Source organism: Rhinolophus sinicus, chromosome 16 (genome assembly GCF_057876585.1).
Source record: "Rhinolophus sinicus isolate RSI-liver-muscle chromosome 16, RSI-T2T, whole genome shotgun sequence".
Classification (NCBI taxonomy): domain Eukaryota; kingdom Metazoa; phylum Chordata; class Mammalia; order Chiroptera; family Rhinolophidae; genus Rhinolophus; species Rhinolophus sinicus.
The window spans coordinates 25,015,078-25,029,194 of NC_142516.1; the positions used below are offsets into that span (position 1 = coordinate 25,015,078).

The window sequence follows — 14,117 nt, forward strand, 5'->3', positions numbered from 1 at the left end:
GAGCACACAGTCTTGTGGAATACAGACCGACACATAAATTGGGGGCAAAAATATTAAAGAATACTTACAGCTTTTTCCTCTCCCTACCTTCTAAGCTGGATCTTTGGTTTGCATTCATAGTGTGTTGGGTCTTTATTGGGCTCATTTAAATGGGACAAACTAATGGGATAAGCTAAGCATCATGTGAAAGGGCTTGGACCATCTCTAAGAAAGAAATAAAAAAAGACAGTGAGAAAGAGGGGATAATGCAATGAAGAAGAAAGCAGTGTATTCTAGAGATTTTGAAGATAGATTTGGGAGATACCGAAATAGATACTGCAAATATAGAGGAAAGGAAAAAACTGGCTAACTGGGAAGATTTGATGCTGGTGTTCTGGATCCTTCCTCGTTGTCTTTTGGAAATTTCAGTAAAGGTGTACAGTATTCTTTCAGACATTTGGTGATGGATTCCATTTGCTTTGCAGCCTCACCACGCTGAGACTGGGCAAAACAATGATTAACTTAGTGGGTCACAAGACAATACAGTGTGTTAAGTGCTGTTACAGGGGAATATGTACGTTTCTCCTGGAAGAGGGAATCCTAGGAATGGAAAGGGCCATTTCTGCTTTGCAGAACTGGGAAAAACAACTCTCCCAGTGGTGCAGAAAAAATTCTTGTGCAGAAGAAATTTTCAGACAGAGAATACAGCATGTGTGTTGCACGATGACTATGAATGCACTACCCGTTTAGTTGGTTGAATTTGGGTCGTGTTGTTGATGTAGTGACAAGGGAGAAGATTGGGAAGGCAGCTTGGAGCCAATTGTGAGGGTTTCAGATGCTAAGATAAGCAGCCAATCTCTATAGGTTTGAGGTCGTCACCCTCTATTCTCAGGGGGGTACATCAGGGCTACCACACAAATGAGCACATTCTAAGAAGTCAGATCTTTGATACCCCTAACCCTCTATCTGGCTCTGCTTCTGCCTGTTTTATGTGCTGCAGGGTTCCACATAATATTTTATTTGGAAAAAAATAGTCTGATGCTAGGAAGAATTTTAAAACACTAAGGTAGGCAATAGAATCCTACCAGTAAGAGTTACAAGAAAGAGACTGATGCTTTTGGATTCGTTTTAGAAAGATCACTTTGGCACTAGGGAGGATAAAGTGGTGTATTTCCTGTTGATAAAATTCCCAGGACTGTTTTACCTTCCTTGGCCAGACACTAGCCCTATCTTCTCTTCCTTCCTGTAGGCTTCAGAGTACCGAGACCTACCCAGTTCCTTGGAGTTTCTATTCCCTTCCTGACTGGTTGTGGAATAAAGTTTCTCAAATAACATTCATGATCCTTTGGTTTAAAATTTTATGTTAACTAATAGAAGCAACAGAGAAGAAACAGAAAGTAACATCAATGGGGACATTCCACAGGTATAGGAAATCTAGGCTTTACCAGAATTGGCTCCGATATATGGATACTGACTATATATATTCACCTCTGCATCTTTCCTAGGGCTTCTAGTCCTTTTTCATGAGTGGAAGATCTTTCCAGCACTTATGTCAGAGAGAAAAAATGCCTCTAATCGTCTATTTTCTTCTATGTTGTTGGAGGATAGTATTGTTTAAATATTTCATGTGGTGCAGAAGCCGATTTGACTTCTGGATGCAAGCTTCTGCCTTTATTCTTTCCTCATGTTTCTGTTCCTTCTTTCTAAAGTTGGGTTTAAACTTTACAAGGTGCTTCATGTATGTTTTCATGTCACTGACTAATCCCTGCACTCTACAGTATTTTCTCCTCAACTGTTCAGTATTCACATTGCTTTACATGTATTCATTTGTGCTTACAAATATATTCATGTATGACAATGTAAAGAACATTGTAAAGAGACTTGGAGTCCAATGGTATGGCCTTAGACAATCACTGAATTCACCTATCCTCTGACATTCAGTTTCATAATTATTAAAATCTGACTCATTCTCTGAAATTCAGTTTCATAATTATTAAAACCCAACTTGGTCAACGTGAGGTGCCTAGCCAGTGAAATCCTTCATGTGAAAATGTTTGAAAACATTAGAGTACTAGAAACATGGGCCATATTAACTTATAATTATTCATTAGTTTCTTGATAGCAAGGACTAGATCCTTTATTTCTTCTGTGTCCTTCTATAGCCTAGTGTTATTCCATAGTTTGTGTAAGTGCTTTTAGGTCCATTGTAGGAGTCCAATAAATAAAATGCTTATTGGTTAGTAGATTGATTTATTGGAAATTGTCTGATTGAACTGAATATAGAATATACCAGTGAAGCGATGCATTTATCATGCTCAGGTGAATGAAAAGACAAAATACCTGAAAATAAAGTCACAGACACAAATGCTTCTGCTGAGAAAGTGAGACTCGCTCCTACTAAATAGAAAAAGTTACTTTGTGCTGCCAGGTATAATATGATTTTATGTGCCCCTTGGAAGAACTTATGATATTTTTCAGAAGAAGAAAAACATTTAAAAGTGATGTTCCCGACGTATTTTTTCACTCCAAGACCCAAACCCCCAGGTATGGAAAAATCAATGTGTTTTGCTAAAATGGAGCAGTAAAGACGAATAGGCTTTGCGTCTTGCTCTTGAGTACTATCCCATCCACTGGCAGAAATGGGGTAAACTGGAATAAAACAATTATACATTGTGATAAAACCTATTATAAAACTAAAAGCAGTAAAATCATAGAAAATCATCTTTCAGGAGTAGATCATAAACATTTCTACTTGGGTTTGAAGGGTACGTAATATTTCTCCAAGTGGAAAGTGGGGACAGATGTCCCTGGGGAAGACCGCAACAGAACATTTTCAAAGGAGGACATGGACTTGCTTTGTGAGGCATGTGGGAAGGATGACAGGAGTCAGAACAAGGCTTAGGTGTTTATTTAACACGGGCAGTGGGGATGTATTTTAACCACGCATAAATGTACATAGAAGGACTAATAAGATGGACCCAATGGAAAGATTCTGTGAATTCAGAATTAAGGCTTCCTTCTACACCCACATAGTTCTGTCCCTCAAGTCCTGCTTGGCTCTAGCACTTATTCTTAGAAGAGAGCCACCGTGCTGTGGCTTTCCCCTTTAGATGGGCATCTATCGCACAGAAGTTAAGCTTTTTCAATGTACTGTCACAAAATATACTCACATTACCAGTGTTCTTTTATTGAAGAAATATCATTAATAGTTTTTGTGAAATAGTTACCTTAGTAAAGCTGGCCTGCACAGATATTGTCTTGAATGAGAGTGTAACAATGTTAGGCAGTGTAATATTTTCATTTGGTCCATTACTGCTAATTTCTGTTTCCCAGATTTGCATCATCTATGCTGTACTGAAAAGCAATTCAGCTGAAGGAAGAAAAAGACTTTTCCACCTGTTCCCCATAACAGTGGTGATTGTGTCTTATGAGGGGCGGTTTCAGAGATTTGCTGATGGCTGTCAAGAAGCCATCTACCACTGACAGGAACACATACTTAGTGGATGGACCCCGTTACATAAAGAGATAAACATTTATATAGAACAACCTGTGAATGAGAATTATTTTCTGATAGGAAATTTGTCAGCACAGAGGGGACAAAAGAGATGTGTATTACATATCCAAGAAAGAGAGGCTACCAAAGAAGGAGTTCAAGGGCATGTGGAGATGGGATTCTAGGAAGGTTAAGATGATCAAGGGGCTATTATTCCCCAGGAGGATTATCAGGTACATCACTAAGCACATGACAACAAGGAAATGTTGTTAATTCCTTGGAACTCAGAAAGATCACTCAGAATGAACTCAATCTTAGTTGTCCCATTGGTCCTTTCCATTTTCCTTTCTCATACCTGGAATAATCCAGAAAAAGAAACAACATATAAGTTAAATGAGTGGTATTATATAAAGTGAGGGGGTAATTGGGGTAGGAGGTCAAACAACTAGTGGATTAGCTTGTGGAATTCCTTTTCTAGCTCATACTCATAGAGCAGCTGAGCGACACTGGCAACTTATTAAAAATGCAGGCTTCTGTATTCTGTTTCCTGAGATTGTGATGCACAAGGTCTGAGGCAGAGAAGAGTGACTTGCATTTTTAACAAGCATGTTATTTATGATGCAGTTGGTCCACAAACTCCACTTTAAAAATTGGTAGACAAACTGTGCTTTACTTTTTTCAATGAAGATTTATATATTTGGTTTTACACTTATGACAGTCGCTAACAATATCATTTGTTTAGAGTTTTATAGTTTACCAATGTGTTTACACGCATTACTTATTTTATTATCACTATAATTCTCTGAGGAAAATGAAAACCAGAAAGAAATTTATATAAAATCATAGTAAGTGAGCAAGCTGTTATTCAAAATCTGTTTTTTCCTGATTTTAAATATCATGTATTTTTAAACTACACTTTATTATCATCCAAACATTATATAAGTTGGCTAAATGGTGGGAATCAGGCATCTTTTTTTTAAAAAAAATCATGCTCTCCAGATGATTTTAATGTACAACCAAGGATGAGACCCACTGATCTCATGGGATGTCTCTCAAACTTTAGTGTATATATAAACCACTTGGGGGAATCTTTGAAAAATACAGATTCTGATTGAGTGGGGCTGAAGTGGGTTTTGAGATCTGCATTTATGAACCTGTCACTGGGTGATGATGATTCCGCTTTTCTACAGAGCACACAAGAGTGGCCAGTCCTCTTAGATCATTTCTTTCCAATACCTCGGAGAGCACCATTGGTGCTTCAGCTGTGTGTAGAATAGTACTGGGAGACTACACAATGTGAAACTAAACATCCAGGTGAGACTTGAAGGTGAAACTTCTGTGTAGTTTATTGCAAACAGTTTCTTGTTCTTTAGATTTTAGATATAAAAGCAACCAAATTGCACATAGGCTGTGCATATGAAAGTCATTCAACTTGTTGATTTGCAATTAGGGCCAATATGTTTTTAGAAGACATTTTGGGTCGGCTAAAGCATCTGAGTTGTGTACCAAAGAGTGTGGAGCTTATGTCTTTAATTTGAAAAAAAAAATTAAAGAGTGCATATTAGCAAGTGACCCTCCTGTTTATAGTAAATGAATCACAGAATCCTTCTAAAAACAGCTCTGCATCCGCATGATGTTCCACCACAGCTGCAAAATATATCCCTAGATAAATAAATTAGTTTATCTAATGGATGAGTTACTACTCAATATTTTCAAACAATGGCTGTGGAGATGATATCAGATTTGCCTTGTGATAGTCATTTGCCAACAAGTTATGCTGCTCCCTAAGGAAACAATGGTCAGACCATTTAGTCAGCAGAGAAGCAAATTTATAATCCTATTGGCTATGGAAAACAGGACTCTTATTCAACCCATGCTGTGCCAAACCATGCGAGCTTACAGAGAGAGCATGAAAAGGTATATAGGCCAAGATACTCTCCTATTCAGTATTGTTGAAGATTGGAATTTGATTTACTCCAGGGGCAAAATCAACCTATTCTTAGTTTGCTAATAAAACCATGATAGAGGTTTTGAACAACCATCAGTATTCTGGAGTCTCTACTGAAGCTGTTTTAGGGACCATATGAATCAGGTCAAATACCATTTCTCCTTTTTTAACTTTTCCAAAATATTTATTCATGTTTGGAAGTTATTTTAGGAAAATAGTTACTTTATACCAAGACGAGGGTAGTATATTTGGTACTCTGACAGCTCCAAAATGATTGCTGCCAAAAGATTTTACTTGCAAACATTCCTCTAGGAAGCCACTCATCACTTTTAATGCTTTAAAAAATCTCACTTATTGAGTAGAGGCCATTATTTATATCTCTCTTGTAATGCTAGAGTGACTCCTTTAAGAAGCAATTGAAAGATTCTAGGTCGTTCATCCTTCAAGAGAGTACTGTGTTGAATGCACTTTGTGTTTAAAATGTTTCCTGCATTTTTGTTTACTTGTATAAGATGGAGTCTCATAATCTGTTTAGGTAAAGGAAATGAAAAAAATTAAGATTATGGATAGTATTTGACAAATTGCTATTTATTTCCCATAGGACTTGGAGTTTTCGATAATTTTGCTATCTTTGCATGCTACCTTCTGAAGCAGTTATTCATACTTGTCTATTTTGATGATGGGGAATTATGAAATCATCACAGTGCATTGTTTGATAGACTGTTTTACAACTCTCAAAGAATATCTTTGAAGATTTTGTATTAATGCAAAAATACTTACATTAACATGGTTAAGTAAAAGAAAAACAAAAACTAGTGTCCAACATTGTTTGCAAAATCAAAACCTAAAGCAATAAAACATATGCATAATAGAGGTTGGGAAGATATGTCCAAAAGTTAACTATGGTATTTTTTTCTGAAATAGCCAAGTTTCTAAAATAAGTATGGATACATGTGAATAACAAAAAAATATAATTAAAAAAAAGAAAGAAATTGAAACAGACACCTCATTATGTTGGAAAGTTTAACTCATAGTAAAAAAAAAGGAAATTTTCAATTTAAATAATTTAAGCAATTTCTTTAGGTCTGGAGAATACACATTGAGAGTGAGTTACCCTCCATTAAGATATTTTCTACATCCTAGGTGATAACAGAACAAATAACTATAGCTTTCTAAACAAATTTTTGGTGGAGGGCTTTATTTGGCTTTACAAAATTATGCCCCATGTCCTGGCATTAATGACATAGATTGAAAAAACAAATTAATAGTAACTAAAACTTCTCTGTCAAGAAAAGTAAAAGAATAATTTCATTTCCTTGAAACATTGTTCTGAAGTGATTTATTTAGGTGTTTCACTTAAGTAATGTTGGACATAGGATTTTGAGGACTTGGGAAGAAGAAAGGAAGAAACGGGTAAAGAGCTCTGTTCTTGGGCAAGAAGCTTAGCTGCATGGTGGCAGACCAGGCAGGACCTAAGATGTCCAGGAAGCAATTCCTTGTGATCATGTCACTGAACTGCAGAAATAGTGATGTCGAATACCCAGTTTTACCTTGTTTCCTGTTCAGTGCTATGAGTCCCCCCCACCCCCATTATCTTTAGACCTTTAGTCAAAGTCTGTTTTACCAGGGTTAGTGGTTTTGTGGTGAACAAATTGCATTTGTTACTTGGTTGAAACAGTTCAAGAAAAGGAGAGCACTGTCTATAGAAGCAGAATATGGCTGAGAGGACCTGGAATATATATATTCATCATTACCTCCTAGTTGTTTACATTATATAGATAATAATTTTATGCCGATTAATTTGGGTGATAGGTCTGTGTCTTTTAGGTGAATGCTTTGGAGATGCACACAGTATGGAGTGGGGTTGAGTTACATATTAGGTTGTAGAGTTATAAGAAAATCAAATAGCTTGATGGCTTCTATGTTTTCATTGTGGTTTCAAAGTTTCTAAATTTGTTGTGAATTTCAAAATGCCATTCATAGTCACATAACCCCATAGTAGTTCTGAATTTCAGAGTCAAAGGCAATGATTTTTAGATTATTTTATACAATAGAACACTTTCTCTTCAGTCATTAATTTAATAAACATCAATTAAAAAACTATAACTATATATATTTCTTATAACCATGTCTAGAACTTTATAAGTTTTTTTCTTATTCTTAATAGCCAATAATTAGTGTAGCTAAATAAGTTCTTTCTACTATATTATCTAAGAAAGCAACAAAGGAATTAGACAAACAAAGAAACAAAAACTCTTAGACACAGACAATAGTTTAGTGGTTACCAGAGGGAAATGGGGGAGAGGGGTGGTAGATGAGGGTCAAGGGGGTCAAATATATGGTGATGGAAGGAAAAATGACTGTGGATGGTGAACACACAATGTGATAGATATATAGATGATGTATTCCAGAATTATACACTTGAAACCTATATAATTTTACTAACCATTGTCACCCTAATAAATTTAATAAAAAATAAGACATGGAAGAATGAGCAAAGGTCTGGACAAAGCCATTAGAATATGTTTGGATTGAAGATTTCTGCAGTGTAAAATAATATATTGAGAATGGGATAAGATACATCCTCAAAACTTCTGATTGGGAATTTGAAATACAGTAATGCATCTAATATAATTAAGTCTTTCGGGGATTATTCTTGAAGTTTTCCAAAGTTTTAAACATCTTGTCCCTGAAGCAATTTAAAGTTATGGCTTACAACATTGCATAAGTCTCCGAGAGCAAGAAATACTTAAATGGCCTTCCTGAGTCAGGAGAACATTCTTTGGAGAATTTCCTGGATCTTCACAATGGGGTGGTGCTTCTGCCTGGACTTGAAGGACAAATGAAATCTACCATATTCTCAAATATTCATTTTCCTCTTACTTTTAAACTAGCAAAACCAAAATGTACTCCCTTTGTAATCAATCACATTTGGTTATAATGTATAGAAGGTTTTAAAACAATTTTGAAATAGTACCTTTGCCATCAATGTTTTCCAGATAAGAAATCCTGTGACATGATGGCTCCTCTCTAGTAACACCTTGAGAAATTCAACCTCATGGAAAATTTTGTACGAAAGGCTGCAAATAGAAGATCAAGGCAAAACAATCTGCTATGTGTTGCAACCTAGGAGGCAAGTCGACCTTCTACTTAGAGGTAATTGCTGAAAACATACTAATAACACAAATCCAAGGGGATGTCAATCCAGTGAACTGAGTTAACATAGGCCATGTGTTTTAGAGATAGGATATTTCTTACCATAGAGAGTCTACAGAGAATAGGAATAAAAACATCTAAGAGGAATTTCTTGGATATAGTGAGAAAATGAAAAATATGACCAAAAGAGTAACTTGAAATCTGGAGTAATTTGAATATCCCCAAAATGGATATTTAAGTCTAGAATTTATTTTACTGGGAATAAAGAATCATTTAGAATATAATTTCCTGGCCCTTGGTTCAGTGCAAGTGTCTACACACGTCTAATGGTGTCATTTCTCACTGGTCCAATGAGGTTGCTGCTGTATAATTGGCTGCAGATTTGCACTCTTGATCCAGAATGTTAAGTAGGCTGGTGTCACCAAAGTTTTGATTCTGTAACAATTTACCTCACGGCACTAATTCGTTTCTCTGTGGTTCAGTTTAGCACATGTTTGTCCAACGCTAATCATGAGCAGACAGCCCTTGGTGGAGCCTTTCACTGGGGGTGCTGTTTGGAAAACTTTATTACTTGTTCTTGAATACTTCTTTTGATCTGTGTAAAAAAGGAAATGAAGGGAAAACACGAGTTCTTAGCTAACAAGAAAGAATTCTGACTTTCACAGTTATGTTTGCAAGAGTACTTTGGGGATTTTTTTGAACACTTAAGTTTGTTGTTGTTAGTAATGTATTCGTATGGTAACTTGAGACATGATATTTTACAACGCACGCACACACATGCACAACTTTTAGATGAATGAATTCAACTAGCCTTTCTTGAAAACAATGTCAACCTTTGAGTTCCTTGTTTTAAATGCCATTGGGCTTTGCAACAGTGGCATAATACTCTTCATTACAAAGTGACTAGAGTTTAGTATAACATGCATCCATGTCATACCACGGATGTGATGAAAATTAGTGCGTTGGTTGGGTAAGAAGAGTCCAGATACAGGTCTGATAGTAAAAATTTAAAGGTACTCTTGTAGGAACATGAAACTGGGGGCAGAAATGTAAAAGAACTTGAAAAACAAACGAGTCAGTGAAACATGTAGGAAACCAAAATAGTGCTTACCGTATGCTAGATGCTATACAAGCATTGTTTTATTTATTCTCCCAAGAACGCAACAATGAGGCTATTTCAAATCCCCTGTTGTAGGTAAGGATATTGAGAAGTTATGTAAATTGCCCAAGGTCACATAGCTAGTTAATGGCCTGGAAGCAGAGGGGACATGGATGAGGCACCCCAGCCCTGAGGTCACTGCTGGCCATACACAGGCATACTCCATATAGAAACCACATAGAGTGTGGGTCCATCTGTTCTGCCCAAAGCCAGAGAGGCCTGTCATTGATCCAACCCACTGATAAAAGGCTTTTAGTGAGAACTGAGTGTAGTAGTGTGGACTGAAGCTCCGGCTTTTAGGGGGCGCAGGGCCCCAGGCAGGGTAGGGTTGGGAAGAAGCAAAGCTGGGGCAATGGAAGTGGAGTCCCTTGTAGCTGTTTCTGCAGCACAGATCTGCCCCACGCCCTCTTGTTGGGTGGTTCTTTGAGCTTCTTCCTGTCCACTCTGAAAACCATCGTAATGCATGTTTCCCTCCAAATTTGATAGCTGCCGACTGCTCTCTGTGGTTGGGGCTATGGAGAGTGTAGTTGTATTTACTGTATTGTAATATTTTTAACATCCTGTGACTTCACGATAGAGGTTTTGTATTGTTTATGGGACCTTTCTGTATAAATATGAGCTCCAAAGCACATTTGCATGTCAGTAAAAATCTCAATTTCATTAAAATTGCATGTTTTTTTCAGTAGATAAAGTGAGCTCACAGAGTGAAACTGCTTCTCAGTTATCATTTACCAGGGAATTGGAATTTGGGTGGCTAGCATCAAGAAGGTGAATCTCTAGGACTCTAAGTAAAAGAAGCATGTATCTTTAGGGTATAAAAGAATCCTAAAGTATCAAAGGTATAATTGGTTGAAATAAGGACAAAATGGGATGAAAGGAAAAGTACTCTAATAATGGCCAAAGGCATATATAGGTAATTAGAAGCTAGTTGAAATACATTTAAGTTATTCAGTTTGGACCTAAAATTTTTGCCAAGTTTTCTGAATAAGGAGAAATAGTCTACATGTTAAGTGTCTACTTGTTTTGTGAATGAATTAGAGCACTTTAAATGAATTCTGTGTCCATGAACAAGGATATTTGCTGGAAATTTGTGTGTGTGGGGGGAGGGTCAGGTGGAGAGGCACAATTTCTGAGGTCTTTGAATGCAAAACTTACCCTTTCTGATTTCTGGGTGATGGCAGTAGATATTTCTCTGGGGAATCACCCGAGGTGGTAGTCTTTTTTTTAATTGGACTTAAGCAGAAACCAATTAAAATGGTAACTAAAGATGTTTGCATTGGGAGAATGAAAAGACAAGTCACAGCGTTGTAGACAGTATACGTGTCACATATCCTATAAATGATTCATAGCCAGAGTATATAAAGAACTCTCAAAGGTCAACAATAAGAAAACAAACAACCCAATTAGAAATGAGCAAAAGACATGAATGGCACTTTATTAAAGAGAACATAAGACTGGCAAAAACCAACACCAACCATAACAACAACAAAAGCCCAACCAAACAATAGTCATTAGGGAAATGCAAATTAAAATTATGATGAACTATTGCTGCATACCTATTAGAATGTGTAAAAAATATATATGCTGACAATGCCAAGTGTCAATGAGGATGGGAAATACCTAGAACTCACATACATTTCTAGTTGGAATGCAAAAGTGACAGAGCCACACTGGAAAACTGTTTGGCAGTTTCTTATAAACTTAAATATGTATGTCTCATACTATCCAGTATGCCACTCCTGGATATTTACCCTAGAAAAGTGTAAACAATGTTCACACAAAAATCTGTGCATAAATATTTATAGCAGCTCTATTCATAATTGCCCCAAACTGGAAACAACCCAAATGTTTTTCAACAGGTGAATAGATAAACTGTAGTACAGTCATACAATGAAATACTACTCAGAAATAACAACCTGGTGAATCTCAGAGGCTTTGTGAAAGAAGCCAGACAACAATGGCTCACATATTTCCATGTATATGACATTCTGGAAAATGTAAAACTGGAAGGTTAAAAAATATTTGTCTTTGCCAGGATTTATGAGAGGATGAAACAAGTGGTTATAAAGGGACAGCATAAGGGAGTTTTCAGGGTGAAGAAAGACTTCTGTGTCCTGATTATGGTGATAGTTACGTGTACATGAATCTATACATGCCTTAAAATTCATAGAACTGTACATTAAAAGAGACAAAATCAATTTGACTATACGATAACTTAAAAAATAAAACATTTAAAATTACTCTATAAGTCACCAAAAAAAGGACATTACATTGTAACAAAAATACTCTGATTATTGGACTTCACATGAATTACACCCGTTTTTTAGGCAACCAGGCATTCAATAAACACTGGGTGGATTTATTGTTGACCATTCTCCCATTGTGTTGACACACTTCTTTCAGTATTGTAATAGTATACGGTGGGTTACTGTTGAATTTCCCTGACCTGGGAGGTAGGTTGCCTTAACAAGTTAACTAACCCAATCTCTGATATGATGAATTCCATATTCTTTTCACACTTTATTAAAACAACAACAACAACAGATAATTATGGAAGACAATCAGGCTTGAGTTTGACCTTAGGCTTTGCTACATATTAATTATATGACTTTAGGTTAAACTCTCTTAGTTTAGCTTAGAAAAATTCCTTATCTTTATTTAAAAAATTTTTTATTCAATTTATTAACAAAACAAAATAGTTCACGCATTTCTCCTTCCTCCCTTGTCCCCCACCTTTTATGACCACCAATCTGTTCTCTGTATCTACGAGCCTGTTTAGTGGTTTTTTTGTTTTTGTTTTTAGAGTCCATGTATAAGAGAGCATATGGTGTTTTTCTTTCTCCATTTGACCTTATCTTTAAAATGATAATAACTGTATGGTTTAAATGAGGTAATGTATGAATAAAACCTCACAAAGTTGCTGATCTAGAAAGAGCTTCTCCCTCATACTTCTCCTGTTATTTTTTATTTCTTCACTACCTTACCTTTTCTCTCTTCTCTATTTTCTTTCTTCCTTCTTCTCATTGGGTTCACAGCAAACTTTAATATTTACGTATCAGTGAACTTGGACTTACCACAGTAAAGAAATTATTATTTGTAAATTATTTGAATATTTACAGGTAAAAGAGAGAAAGTATGGACTGGGAAAACCAAACCATTCTGGTGGAATTCGTTTTAAAGGGGCTTTCTGGTTACCCAAGGCTTGAGCTACTCTTTTTTGCGCTAATCTTAATAATGTATGTGGTCATCCTTTTGGGCAATGGCACCCTTATTTCCATCAGCATCTTGGACCCCCACCTGCACACGCCCATGTACTTCTTCCTGGGGAACCTCTCCTTCCTGGATATCTGCTACACCACTACCTCCATTCCCCCCACACTGGTGAGCTTCCTCTCAGAAAGAAAGACCATCTCCTTCTCTGGCTGTGCAGTACAGATGTTCCTTGGCTTGGCCATGGGGACAACAGAGTGCGTGCTCCTGGGCATGATGGCCTTTGACCGCTATGTGGCCATCTGCTACCCTCTGAGATACCCTGTCATCATGAGCAAGGATTCCTATGTGCCCATGGCAGCTGGGTCGTGGGTCATAGGAGTTGTCAACTCTGCCGTACAAACTGTGTTTGTAGTACAATTGCCTTTCTGTAGGAATAATGTCATCAATCATTTCTCCTGTGAAATTCTGGCTGTCATGAAATTGGCCTGTGCAGACATCTCAGGCAACGAGTTCATCATGCTTGTGGCCACGACTTTGTTCACATTGATGCCCCTGCTCTTGATTGTCATCTCTTACTCGTTAATTGTTGTCAACATCCTTAAGATCCATACATCTGAGGGGAGAAGCAAAGCCTTCTCCACCTGCTCAGCCCACCTGACTGTGGTGATCATCTTCTATGGGACCATTCTCTTCATGTACATGAAGCCGAAGTCTAGAGAGACATTTCATTCAGATGATTTGGATGCTACTGACAAACTTATATCCATGTTTTATGGGGTGGTGACTCCCATGGTGAATCCATTAATTTACAGTCTCAGAAACAAGGATGTGAAGGAGGCAGTAAAACACCTACTTATAAGAAAAGTTTTTAACAAGTAAATGGGAAAGGGACAGGTAATTTTTTATAATCATAATGAGGAGATCAGCCAGGTAAACCAAAGAGTCAAATAGATAGGTACTTGCTGCTGTGTTAAATTTATCTCTGAAATCTTTTAAGCTCTAAAATGTTCTTTTTTTGGTGCACTGTATAATGAAAGTAAGTAAATAAACTTCAGTTTTTTAAGAGTCAATGATTGTAGTTTGTTGTTGTTGTTATTGACAAGCTTGATTGTAAGGGCAAGTGAAGGGATAGTGTAATAGAGAGAGAAATTTCCAGACAGGAAAAAGGT

General features: G+C 36.8%; 2 protein-coding genes across 2 annotated transcripts in view; one reads left to right on the forward strand and one right to left on the reverse strand.

The window, feature by feature from the left end:
* Positions 1–3,812, reverse strand: part of OR13D1 (olfactory receptor family 13 subfamily D member 1) — a 37,582-nt gene extending 33,770 nt beyond the window's left edge. Inside the window, 2 exon segments of the mRNA XM_019734154.3 lie at positions 3,636–3,741; positions 3,744–3,812. Coding sequence (XP_019589713.3) covers positions 3,636–3,741; positions 3,744–3,812 — 175 coding nt within the window.
* An 8,830-nt stretch (positions 3,813–12,642) lies between these two features.
* LOC109448636 (olfactory receptor 13C2) lies at positions 12,643–13,846 on the forward strand. The gene has a single exon (XM_019734164.3). The coding sequence runs from the start codon at positions 12,871–12,873 to the stop codon at positions 13,825–13,827; it is 957 nt and encodes a 318-aa protein (XP_019589723.2). The 5' UTR covers positions 12,643–12,870; the 3' UTR covers positions 13,828–13,846.
* Positions 13,847–14,117: the final 271 nt, after the last annotated feature.

What these genes read in the sequence shown, in the direction of transcription:
- LOC109448636 (XM_019734164.3), top strand. Translation starts at nt 12,871, where the DNA reads ATGGACTGGGAAAACCAAACCATTCTGGTGGAATTCGTTTTAAAGGGG.